At 52.4% G+C, this 13,350-nt stretch overlaps 1 protein-coding gene across 1 annotated transcript in view; it reads right to left on the bottom strand.

The window, feature by feature from the left end:
- Window positions 1–10,645, bottom strand: part of KSR1 (kinase suppressor of ras 1) — a 16,854-nt gene extending 6,209 nt beyond the window's left edge. The window contains 9 exon segments of the mRNA XM_017519487.2: window positions 45–180; window positions 1,437–1,568; window positions 2,303–2,436; window positions 3,623–3,668; window positions 3,670–3,717; window positions 5,901–6,280; window positions 6,973–7,021; window positions 7,772–7,826; window positions 10,178–10,645. Coding sequence (XP_017374976.2) covers window positions 45–180; window positions 1,437–1,568; window positions 2,303–2,436; window positions 3,623–3,668; window positions 3,670–3,717; window positions 5,901–6,280; window positions 6,973–7,021; window positions 7,772–7,826; window positions 10,178–10,505 — 1,308 coding nt within the window. The 5' untranslated portion in view covers window positions 10,506–10,645.
- Between the last annotated feature and the right edge of the window lie 2,705 nt (window positions 10,646–13,350).

Here is a 13,350-nt window from a genome sequence, read left to right as displayed (position 1 = left end):
CCTACCCCCAATCCTACTGCCCCTCCCAGGCAGGGGCTACTCACACTGACTTCCTTCCCCAGGCTGACAGAGGCCAGGACACGCTTCATTCCTTCCCCGCTTCCAATCTGCCAGATGGATGCCTCCGCAGCTTGGTTCTTCAAGGGCCAGTCTCGTGCTTGCAGCTCATACCAGACAGTCCTGTGGAGACCCAGCCATGGCCGTGAGTTCTGGGGCCACTCTGCCCAGCTCACACACAGGGGCTCTTGCAGCCATCACCCAGCCAGAGGATCAGGACCCCCCTCCAACCTTCCTCACTCATTTGGCTTCAGGGGATGCAACGACGGCCTCCTGGAGGCTCCTCCCAGCCTTGGAGGACCTGGGCCCTGTGCTGTCATGGGGTGGGAAGTCTGAGACAGCACAGGCTTGACCGGAGCATGGGTGGTCATTCCGACCTCAGCACAAACCCAGCTCTGCCACCTTCTACTGGCTCCTGGTAAAATGGCTTCACCTCAGTGGGGCTGATGCCTCAGCCCCTTGTCACAGGGTTGTTTGAGGAGTACTGAAGTGCCAAGCCCAGCACCTGGCACACATGGGTGCTCAGGAAAGGATACAGTTAAAGTTCAGGGAAGAAGGATGGCGCCAAGGTCACCCCACTGGGAAGAACACCCAGAGACAGCACAGGGGACTGGGGTGGTGAGCCTTGCTTGGCTTCTCCACATCCCCTTGGCTTTCTCGACTTAGAACAGGACTGTCTCCATCAGATCCACACTGTCCAATGGGGGAACCTCTTGCCACAGGGGGCTATTGGCGGGCTGAAATGTACACAGTTGAATGGAGGGGTAATCTGGGCAGTAAACAAAGACCAGATTCTTAGTAGGAAAAAAGAACATAAAATATCATATTAATTTGTATGTTGATTACATGTTGAAATAATATTTTGGATATGCTGAGTTAAATAAAATATATCATTTTATAATATATAAAATATAAACAGGGGAAACTAATTTCACCCATCTCTTTTTTTAATGTGGCTATTAGAAAACTTTAGCTTGTATACTGGGCTCATATTACATTGCTACTGGTCAGCACCCAGCTCTCTGTGGGGTACCAGAGCCTGGCTGGCAGGACGCCCACCTCCCCCAGCCTGGAAGGGACAGTTCTCCATCAGCTCTAGTGAGCATCCTTGCAGATTGGCTGGGTGGGGCTGACGGCCAGTGTTAAGCACAGAACACAATGACCTACGTTAGTCCTCAGGAAATGACCTTGTGTGGAGGAGCTATTTTCTCTCCGTATCTTACTCATGGGGAGGCAGAAGGTCAAGGATGTGGTCACGTACCCAGCAAGTGGCAGAGCCAAGACTCAAGACCAGGTGGAGTTTTACTCCAAAGTCTGGGTTTTCAACACCTAAAAGCCCACCTCCCTCTGCCACAGATGGCCACTAGGGCCCTACTCACCCAAATGCATAGACGTCAGCAGCTTTGGAGAATGGCAGCTGATCCTCATCCTTCCCAGGGGTCATCTCACGCACGATCTCAGGGGCCAGATAGCACAGCCAGTCGTGGGACAGCTTCAGCTGGTTCTCACGCCTGAAGACCAGGAAGCCGGGGCAGGGACACAGGCCTTTCAGCAGGCAGCCAAGAGGACTGCCTGGCTCAGGTCTGTCCCAGGGCCAGCAGAGCACCCACACACAGCTTAGAGAACACACATAGAGCCAGCACGCTGACCCCGCACTTGGGAAAGGCATCGGTGCTTTTGAGGAATTCTACAAATGAGCCATGACCAGGTGTTTCTAGAAAAGTGGGGCAAGAACGGATACATATTGACAGGGAGGAGCCTCTGAAGGTGCCCAGCTCTCTTTGCTAGGAGAATGGGGTGCTTCTGTAACCAGGAACCCCGATCTGCCTGTCCATCTCAAACCTGCCTGGGACTGGTCCTGCAGCCTCACTGCCACACTCCCTTTCAGGGTTCTCCAGATGCCAGGGGAGGGTCCTTTCTCCCAACCCAACCCCTTCAAGATTTGGGGAAATAAAATGACGCTCTTCCTCATCGTGGGGAAATGAATCCTGGGTCCTTGGCCAAGCTGGTGAACAGCCAGGGCAAATATGAGTGTGGTGATCTGGTCTCCAGGAAGTCAGTCTGAGAATCCAAACATGACCCAAATCTGATTCTGAACCAGAACTACAAGGGCAGGACCAAAGTGACCTGAACTTCCCTGCAGGGACAACTGCAGCTCAGCAACAAACAGTAAAGGGCCAGACCTCAGGCCCGCCCTTCCCCACCCAGCATCCCCATCCCACCCAGATACCCAAGACCCACTCACCGTCCCTCTCAGACCACGCCTGAGATCCCAAATAGCCCTAAGTCTGTGATGACCACCTTGCCGTTGTCATAGAAGATGTTCTTGGATTTGAGGTCTTTGTGTATGATGCCCTTGGCATGAAGATACCCCATGCCCTGGAGGACGGCGAGCCCCAGATCGGCAGGAGTGAAGATGCTCAGTGACGATGGAGCTGCCACCCTGGGCTGGATGCTCTACCCAAACCCCCTCATTTGATCTTCACCATTCCATGCAGTATACTGTCCCCATTTTACAGAATACATCGAGGTTCAGAGAGGGAAAGTCACTTGCCCCAAGGCACACAGCAGTGAAGGAGCAGAGCTGAGATCTGACCCCAGATGGGTCCATGCTCTTTTAATGTTACCATGCTTCCAAATAGCCACCTTAATCTTGGAAAAGGTAGTGGGTATGAACAGGGTGAAGGGCGGGGAGCCAGGGGAGTAGGAACAGTGAGATTATCTGTGTTAAGTCATAAAGGGCCTAAATGAGCTGGGGTTTTCTGTCAGGATATGCATCACTGGTCTCCACTCTCAGTCAGGGCCAGGGCTCAGGGCAGGGGAACAGAGAGGCATTCCCACAGAGGGGTTCCCAACTTGGGATGTTCCTAATATCTGAGCTGTAGAAGGAGCCCTGGACTAAAACTGAAATCTGGGGTTTGAATTCCATCTCAGCTCAGAGTCTCGCTTACTCTGTGGCCATGGACACAGAGCTCAACTCCTCTGAAGCCTGGTTTTCTCATCTGCCAAGTGGAAGGTGGCAGTGGGTGATTTCTAACCAATGCTCTATTTTAACTGAGCACTGACAAGGCAGGTAATGGCACGTGGGTGACCTGACACAGGCATGATCTCAATCAAGGTCAAGCTTCCTCAAACACCAGACCCAGGGCTCCTGTGCACCCCAATGCATAGATTATTGCATTTTCAACCTAACACCAATCCAGAGAGGGAGGCTATATGAGAATTCCCATTTTACAGGAGAGAAAACTGAGGCTCAGAGAGGTTGAACAACCTGCCCAGACTCACACAGCGGGTGTGACCTGGATTGAAACTGTCTCTAAAGCCTGCCGAGTTCCTTCCCAAACAAGTCAATTCCATCAAGGCTAATCATGTAGATGGTCAGCTCCCAGCTGTGAGTGAATGAGAGACAGGGAGGAGGAGACAGGGTCCCACCCTTGAGGAGCCTGAGCTAGAGGCAGAGGCAAAGCTGCCAAACCAACTTGATGGGGGCTGACAGGGCGGGAGAACAGCCAAGAGCCCTGGAACTGGCCAGAAACCCACCCCTCAACAGCAGACACCCCCTCACCTTGATGATCTCCTGAGTGATCTGCCTCATCTTGTTGATGTCGAGACGTCTTGGGGTCCCTCACAAACGAGTGCAATGTTCGCCCCTTGCAGAAGCTGTCGAGGGTGGTGGTGGGTCAAGCACAGGTCCTGGCTGGTGTAGCCTGACCCTGTCCCTGGTGGAGCGCACGGGGAGAGCTGTGCCTGCCTGCCTGCAAGGACTCTCTCCACCCCCTCAGCTGTGAGCCAAATCTTTAACCCAGCCGATGGCCGCTGGGGTCTGGCCTGAACATGCAGAAACACACATGATGCCACGCACGTACATGCACACAAACCCCATTCCCTGAGAGCCAGTGCCTGCCTGTCCTACAACAGGAAACAGCGCATCAAAGCTCCCAGGAACTCAGAGTAGCCATGCTTGATGGGTTCAAGGCAGGATCACTCTGATGGGGAAGAACTTGGCCTTTTAAAGCAATCACCAGGCAACATCAAGGCACTGGAGATCACTGTCGAGAGTCTCATTATAGTTTTCATTTTTTCTTGATCATGGGATTTTTATAACAATAATGGAGCGTGCAAGGAGGGAAAGGGGTGGGGGAGATGTTAGGGGTATCACAGTAACTATTGGAAAAGGAGCCTGAGGTCTGGGGTCTCCACCTGCATCACCTCCTAAAACCTAGGGTGAGGAGGGACCCAGAGAGAATGTGGGGTCACTCCCCTGTTCCAGGGGAGCTATCTTAGGAAAGGACTATGAATTTAGAAAAATATTCTGGAGTCTCAGAGCCTTTGAAAACTGGGCAAGGGGCTGGGAGCAGTGGCTCATGCCTGTAATCCCAGCACAGAGGGAGACTCCCCCTCAAAAAAAAGAAAAAAAGGAAAAAAAAAAAGAAAATTGGGTGAGGGGTAGAGTATTGGTGATTTCCTTATCTGTGTCCCACTTTTCTTCAGCATATTCTAAACAAAGTAAGATTTTTTTGTTAGTGAATGTTTTCCTGTTTCAGGCAGGCCACAGTGGCTCATGCCTGTAATCCCAGCACTCTGGGAGGCTGAGGTGGGCGGATCACCTGAGGTCAGGAGTTTGAGACCAGCCCAGCCAACATGGTGAAAGCCCCTCTCCACTAAAAATACAAAAATTAGTTGAGTGTGGTGGTGTGCACCTGTAATCTCAGGTACTTGGGAGGCTGAGGCAGGAGAACTGCTTGAGCTCAGGAGGTGGAGGCTGCAGTGAGCCAAGATCGCACCACTGCACTACAGCCTGGGCGACAGAACAAGACCCTGTCTTGTGTTTCATTAATTAATTATGTTTTGTTTTTTATTAATTTTGGAGACAGAGTCTTGCTCTGTAAATAAATTATGGGACCACCAGTGATCAGCTCATGAGCGTTACATGACTCATTCCAACTCTAATGCACTCCAGGGAGGTCACGCTGACAGTCTGAAATTGACCATGGTGAGAATATTTACACCACAGAAAGTGATGGATGTAACAAATTAGGGCTTCCCTCCCTACTGACCCAAAACTGGTTGATACACATGTACCAGCACACCACCAGGTTCGGTCCATGTGATGGGGATACCATGCATGTGTTAGAAGAGAGCAGACCTCAGACCCGTTATTGAGCGCAGAAGGCATGAACCAGCCTGATCTCTCCTTTGCATTTGTATAAGAAGGAATAAACAGGTTAAAAATGTGAGTATATGCAAATGTCTTCATTTTAACAGAAGGGATGTTAACTGTTTATAGTGTCTCTGACTTTGGGGAGAAGCGCTCAGGTGCAGTGGGAGACGACTGGCTTTCACTCCGTATCTTGGATGGACATTTGATTTTCTATAACCTTAGAAAGGTCTCACTCTGTCATCCAGGCTGGAGTGCAGTGGCATGACCTTGGCTTGCTGCAGCCTGGACCTCCTGGGCTCAAGTGATCCTTCTGCCTCAGCCTCCCAAGTAGCTGAGACCACAGGTACCTGCCACCAGGCCCAGCTAATTTTTTTGTATTTTTTGTAGAGATAGCATTTCACTATGTTGCCCAGGCTGGTCTCAAGCTACTGGGCCCCAAGCAATCCTTCTACCTTGGCCTCCCAAACTGTTGTGATTATAGGCATGAGTCACTGCACCAGCCCATATTTATTTTTTAGTGTCAGTGAGGTTACGTGAGTAGGAAGTTATATCCCATTTTTAGTTTTCTTCCTTGTGCCTCTATTAGAATTTCCACACCTTCTAGGGCATCCAAACAACGTGACTTCCTGGGAAGGGGGAGGCTGAGGCGGCCACCCAGCATGAGGGCCTGGGGCTGGGTTACCTGGTGATGATGGCCAGGTGGGGCGGGTTCATGCAGGCCCCCATGAAGAGCACCACGTTCTCGTGCCGCGTCTGCCGGTAGTTCATCACCTCTTTCTTGAAGAGCTTCAGGTGGTCCTGGTTGTGGCCGTCCATCTCCAACAGGCGAATGGCCACCTCGCCATGCCAGCGGCCGCGGTGCACCCGGCCCCAGCGGCCCTGACCGATGGGCTCGCCCAGCTCTACCTGCTCGAAGTGGATGTCCCACTCCTGCAGGTACACACTGGTCTGGCTGGCCTTGCGAGAGATGGGGCCTCGCCAGGGCCGGCGAGAGCTCGGCAAGTCGTCCACCTCGTCCTCATCGTCTTCTGCCTCTGACTTGCCAGCCTCTGGGTCCTCAGCCTGAAAGGAGAGCAGGGAGGAACAGGCATGGGCAGAAGATCTGGGCTCCGTGACTTCTCTTCCCTCTCCTGGAGCCCTTGCCAGGTAAGGGAGGAGAGAGGTATTCTGCCAGGGCACCCAGCTGCTGTGGACAGCGGGCGGCTCACTTAGCATCACTGGACCTCAATGCCCTCATCCACAATATGTGGCAGTTGCCCCAGTGACCCGAGGCCCTTCGTCCTGCTAATACTCCAAGATCTACCTGTGAGCAACATCTAAGTGTCTAGGGAAGGGCAGGAGCGGCCCTAGCATAGATGAATTTCACTGCACCCATCCTTCTGGAACTCTTGTTTAAGCACAGTTTCTGGCTCTCCCTGAGCAGGAGTAAATCAGTCTGTTAACATTCTCCAAGCCATAATGCAATGGAGGGATCCAGGCTCAGTTGACACTCATGTTCAAGGTTCAAGGCAGTGGTTCTTGATCCAGGCTACAATCACCTGGGGAGCATGGGGAAGACAGGGCTTGGACAAGCGTGCTCCATTACAGTCATCATCGTTCCTCCCTGCCATGAACCTCTGCAGTGGGCACCTGGGACAGCCCTTGCCAGGGCCCAGCACCCACCCCACTCACTCTCAAGCCCCCTGCACATTCTGAGACGGCAAAGGGAGAAAAGAGGGAGGGGCCATCTGTGGACTCATGTGTGTCACCCTCACCTCTGCTTCGTGAGCCTCCAACACGTCTGCTTTCGGCTGGTCGTTAAGCCTAAGAGTAAAACAGGGTTTGTCAAGGAGACCTTGAGGGAGGCCGCTCTGCTCTCATCTGGCAGGACTCCCAGGTGAGGTCTGAGACTAAGGTCTTTAATCTGACTCACATCTGGCTAAGGGAAAGGCCACGTGGATACCGCGCGGACAGGCAGGAGGAGGCTGAGAGCCAGGCCTGCCCCTGTGCGGCCTCAGCCTTCCCAGGCTAACTTGAAGGTGGTGGGGGCTGAGAGGTGAGCAATGTTCCCCAAAGCCCCTTTCCAGATGTGACACTGCTGCACGGGGGCTCCGAGCACACCCATAGGACTCAGAATCTGGTGGCCTTGACTTGGAGAACTGGCTCTATTGCTTCCTAGCTGTGTGACCTTATGTAATTTCTTAACCTCTCTGGGCTGGCTGCATGTTATGATGACATCTACTTTGATACCTACTGCCAGGCTGGATGAGATGTGGGAATGTGAGTTAAGTGCTCAGCATGGCCTGGCAGAGAAAGGGCTCTGTACAGGAGCTATTCTTAGGCTTCTCTAACTCCAACTGTCCTCTGTCCACCCCTCCGGGTCCCAAGACTGCTCCAGTTTCATATTCGGCCCCACCCAATGTTGACATACTGATAGGAGGCAAATAAAACCCTCTGCGGAGTTCACTGGCCCAGAGGGCGAATGAGGGCCAGGAGTTCTGCATCTGGCTGGCCAGAGGTGGAAGGGTGGTGTGGGAGGTGGCAGGGACGTGGACACAGCCTAGGGATGCCTACCGGGTACTGTCGGCAGCTTCGGGGAGTGGGGCTGCCTGTGCAAAGGCCGAAATGTCTGGAGGAAACACAAAGCAAAGGCAAAGCATGAGATCGCTTCCCTCCCCCAAGAGACACCGCCCTCAAACCCAGCGCCCCGGAGAGGTTGATTCTCCCTGAGCGGCTGCCTCGTGTTTCCCCAGCACTTCCACAAGGACCAGCCTGTGCCGTTCCATGGACCTTGCAAGCACACAGCCTCCATAGCTCCTGCTTCTGCATACACAGCTCTGTCTCAGCAAGGGGCTCGGGGCAGGTGGGGAGGGTGAGAATTCTCATTACCACCACTCCCCAGTGGCCAAACTGCCCCACACAAGCAAGTGGTAAAAGCAAACTGGGCTCTCATTTACTGGACAGGTGGCCGAAGCTCCTCCTGTTTGGACGCCAGGGCTGCTTGTGACAACCCTTGAAAGTAATGAGACACCCTCACTTTGGCCAGCGAGGCTGTGGCAGGACGCGCAGGTGGCTCATTAGTGACACCTGGTGCCGGGCGCAGCTGCTGGGGATTTCCAGCACAGAGGCCCCAACCCCTCGGCTTCTGGGTATGGGTCACTGTGGAGAAGCTCTCAGGGGAGAGGAGGAAACTCCACATATCAGGGGTCCAGAAGTGGGCAGCTGGGGCTGATCCCTGTGCCTGGGGTGTTCCCAGTTTAGCACTGAAAGTCCCACGTCCAGGGACACCAAAACCGAGTTACTCCAGCATGGAACCAAGTGCTACAGGGAGACTGGTGGTCCCAGGGCCATCATGGGCTGCTCACTCCCCGTTCCTTCTGCAAAAACAGAGACAGGAAGTGGCAGTGGCTGGAGCTATCAGAGGCCTCTCTCCTGCCCGTGTGGACAAAGACCTCCCTCGACCTCCTGCTAGGGCTTTCTTCTGCCTTTGAAGGTCATCCGAACCACAGGCTGTGACATCTCTGGGACCTCACGGACTTGGAGAATCTGATAGAGGCAGTGGGCCTTCTTATCAGGGAAATGCACACATATGCCCGACATCCCGTGCACAATTTCTGGGGATCAGAACCTTAGAAACCTGTACTTATGAGGCCTCCCCTGGACACAGTGTGTCTGCAGACTATCAGTGGGGGCCTGGCATTTCCACCTATCCAACACGGCTCAATGTTCCACAGAAGGCAAACACATGCCGAGGGCATGAGGGGAGCAGGAAGAGGGGGGGCTTGGGGAGGAACTGCACCCCAAGAGGGAAGGCAAAATGCCTCTGAAGCCCCATGCTTTTCCTTAAAAGTTAAGAGTGTATCAAACATTCTGCTCCAAAATGTGCCCACGTTTGCTTTAACAGAAATATTTCCTTGCCCTCCCTGTGACATATCTTCAGGGGAAAATGGGAAAACTGCTCTTCTGGGAGAAGAACCATGTCTTCCCAATGTTTTGGGGTAACCCCTGTGTGCGTCCTAGAGCTAGTAACCAGGGGACCACAACAAAAAACGGGTGAAACTGCAGAGGCCGCCCAGCTGCTCAGAGGAAGCCTCCTGGGACGGGTTCTCAGGCTCCTGACCGCGGCCCTGCACACACCCGAGCAATGCCATATGGACGTCTCTAAGGGCTCACAGACGCTGCAAGTCAGCTCCCTGATGGAGCTGGCTTAGGGAATAGAAAAGCCTGGAGTGACCAAAATGCTGTGAGACTCAAGACAGTCCTGTTCAAGCCAAGAAAAAAAACAGCTACAGTCTTTGTCTTAAACACCGTTATTCTCATCACCATCAGTTACAGAAAAAAAACACTGATCTCAAACACTTTAGGGGCAGGAATGAAAAGGTTGGTACACAGTAAATGTACAAAACAATCTTTGCAGAAAGAACTCAATGGATTGACTTATTGTAAGGTTTTTCCTCTAAACTTTCTGCAATAAGGAGGCATTTCCAGCAACAGCCAGCAGATGGCACTGTGTGGTAAGGCACAGAAAGGTGACACCCACTAAGTAAGTGAAGCCTGCAGAACTTCCCAAATGGGTTTCCACTTCTGTAAGACAAGGCAGTAGTTTCCCATCATTGTGCAAGGGAGGATATGGTGACAGATGCTCATCGGGCAATAGTGAAAAGTCCTCCCCCCATTCCATAAACCCAGGTTCTGGTCCTGCTTGTGCCATCTCCTGGCAGTGTGACTGTGAAAGAAGTCACCTGCAGTCTCTGTGCCAAGGGGCTGGATGGGATGGATTCCAGGGTCCCTCCCAGCAAGAACTTCTCATGTCAGAGGCCCACCTCCAGGGCACTTGCCCTGCCCCCTTCCCATCCTCCATGGGCAGCCAGCTCTCAGAACAGGAGGAGGGAGACTCAAGCACTTCCAAAGGTACTCAGGTGGGCTGGACAGAAGGGGTCACAGCAAGGGGCAGTTAATGGAACCATGCAAACGACTCACCTGGAAAGATGAACTGCTGTCTATGATGAATGAAGTGGGCAGCTTTAAACAGAAGAGGAGGTGAGTCACACACACAGAACGGCCAGCGCAGGAGGGAGGAGCGGAATTGCAGACACCGGCTTGGGAGACAGGGACTTGTTATTGGGCTGGGACAGCCCTGCCCCAGATGGGCCCGGCAAGGACAGGCCAAACCATGCAGGAAGGAGGAAAGGAGCTGGGAGAAAGAAAATGGGCCCTGGTACGAGTCCGCAGGACTAAAGGGGCTTGCACTGGAGGATCGGGCATTCCAAGACCCCGTCTCTGGTGACCAGCGCTCTATGAAATCCATGTGAGCCCAGAAGGGCAAAATGTAATGGGAGAGAAACGGTATTTCTGAAAAGTTTAACAGTGCTATGTGTGGAAGAACGGCCTCCTCCCGAGCCCCGCCTGTACCTCCAGAGTGTCTCAGCCTTACCACTCCTTCCCACATTGTTTCTTTCTCATGTAGGGAACTGAGAGGGATGCAGCAGGGTTCTGGAAGCTGACAGCATGTTGCAACTTCAATTCTGCCACATAACTAGGCTCTGGGACCTTAGGGAGGTGGCTAACCTCTCCAGCACTGTCAAATGGGGTTGTAAATACAGTCATGTGCCACAGAACGTTGTTTTGGTCAACAAGGGACCACGTGCACGATGGTGGTCCTGATCACAATGGAGTGGGAAAATTCCTCTCGCCTAGTGATGTGGTAGCTGTGGTAACAGGGCAGCGCCATGCATTCCTCACGTCTGTGGTGATGCTGGCGGGAGATAACCCACGGCTCTACAGGCTGTGTAAAAGGACAGCACGCACGATGATGCGCAGTAGCATCTGACTTGATAATGAGAATAAACAGCTATATTGCTGGTTTATGTGTTTATTGTACTTTTAATCATTATTTTAATTTGATTGATTGATTGAGATGGAGGCTTTCCCTGTTGCCCATTCATTCATTCATTCATTTATTCATTCATTTATTAAGATGGAGGCTCGCCCTGTCGCCCAGGCTGGAGTGACATGGCAGGATCTCCGTTTATTGCAACCTCCGCCTCCTGGGTTCAAGCGAGTCGCCTGCCTCAGCCTCCTGAGCAGCTGGGATTATAGGCACACACCACCACGCCTGGCTAATTTTTGTTTTTTTAGTAGAGATGTGGTTTCACTATGTTGGCCAGGCTGGTCTACAACTCTTGATCTGAGGTGATCTGCCCACCTCAGCCTCCCAAAGTGCCAAGATTACAGGCGTGAGCCACTGCACCTGGCCTTTAATCATGATTTTAGAGTATACTTATTCTACTTAGAAACAAACAAACAAAAAAAAGTTATCTGTTGCCTCAGGCAGGTCCCTCAGGAGGTATCCAGAAGAAGGCGCTGTTATCACAGGAGATGCCAGCTCCACCTATGTCACCAGTGGGACAAGGCGTGGAGGTGGAAGCCAGTGATGTGGGTGAGCTAGGGGGTGTGTCTTAGTTAACAAAAAAGCTTACCAAGGAAAAAAAAATACGAATTTTAAAGGCAGAGAAAAGCTTATAAAAATTCAAAGTAAAATGTTTTTGCACAGCTATACAATGTCTTTGCCTTCTGAGCTAAGTGTTACTACACGAGTCTAAGAGTTAAAAACAAGCTTTTTAAGATTATAATGTAAAAATATTGTGAGCTAAAGTTAATTACTGAAGAAAATATTTTAAAGTAAATTCATGTAGCCTAAGTATGTTGTGTTTATAAAGTCTACAATAGCATACAGGAATTCCTGGAGAGTGAGGCCTCTGTGCAGGGGACATGAAGCCCAGTCTGGGGACATCAGGGAAAGCAGCAAGGGTCTGGCTAATAGTGCACAAAGAACTTTCTCTGTGGCTGCCGTGTTTCAAACACACCCGTCCTTTTACAAAAACCCAAACTGGGAGGTTTAGCAAAAGGCACAGTTCAGAGCATAATAAAGACAGAGAAGAATGGGAGAGGCGGTTAATCAAAGAGGCCATCGCTCAAGGCAGGGAGGGGAGGGGCGTGCCAGGACATGTGAATGTCAGGAGATACCCAGCCATGTGCTTACTGAGGTGAAGGACAGGCAAAGAGAAGGATTCTTATAAGAGCTTGGTCTCTCACCATCCCCCAAAAGAAGTCCCAGGAGAAGCTGCCTGGCCCCATGATGGCTAGGTATGCCTCCAGGTGGGGCTCCCCTGGCACAGGGAGAGCTGTGACTGTCCTCATGGACCTGGGGCTCCAGAGGCCAGAGACAGGGGTCTGGCCTAGACTCTACCAGCTGGAGACAGCCGGTGGCCGAGTCTGGAGCAAACAGGAGTGTCACAGCCATGCTCCTTCCTCTGGGACTGCAAACTGCAGTAAACTGAAGGCTGAGACTGACCCTGAGGAGCTGCCAGAGAGGCCAAGGCAGCAGCTCAGTCCCAAATTGGACAGGTGGGCTTCCCTCTGCTGCTTGGAGGGGCAGACACCCCAGGCCCAACCAGCAGCTGAGGGCAGGAGAGGCTAGAATCCTGACCCCTCCCCACAGACACCAGGCAGCTTGCTGGGGTGGAGCTAGAGGTCAGCTCTGGCTCACGTCTACTGTGCTCTAAATTCCTGTGGGACTCTGTGTCCTCGTCCACACAACGGGAACCACCTAATTCCAACTTTACACAGTCTCCTATCTTATGGAAAAAGAACAAGAGGTCTCCTTGAAGGAACTGACCCAGATCACGAGTGGGAAGCAGCAGGGCCCCGGATTTTCTCTCTGAGGCCTTCTAGCTCCCTGTGTTGCCACCCATGCCTCCTGGGAGCTCAGAAACCAGTCCCGAGAAAGTGAGCACTGCTCAGGAGAGGACACCCCACGAAGAGGAGGGCAGTGGGGGGATTGTTGTGTCAGACAGACTTGGGTTTGGTCTCTACTCTGCCACTTAGGGGCTGTACAACTCATGGCAAGCCCCTCCCTCTCTCTGAACCTCACAGTTCTCATCTCTAAATCAACAGCATCAACCTCAGAGCTATTATGCTTGGGGCGCCTGGCAAGTGCTCCATAAACGTCTGGCCAATGTCGGACCTTGAACCTGCAGACCTTGGGTCTGCTGAGAAGGGGATCTGACCACGCCCCTAAGAAGCCAGAAAAGCCTGGAGATGTGGTACCTGGGAAGTTGAACCTGCTGTCCCGCTGGCCAGGTGAGGGGTTG

The sequence above is a fragment of the Cebus imitator genome, unplaced genomic scaffold, assembly GCF_001604975.1.
Source record: "Cebus imitator isolate Cc_AM_T3 unplaced genomic scaffold, Cebus_imitator-1.0 Scaffold751, whole genome shotgun sequence".
NCBI lineage: Eukaryota > Metazoa > Chordata > Mammalia > Primates > Cebidae > Cebus > Cebus imitator.
The sequence above is the reverse complement of the archived record's forward strand: the minus strand, read 5'-3'. Positions and strand labels throughout refer to the sequence as shown.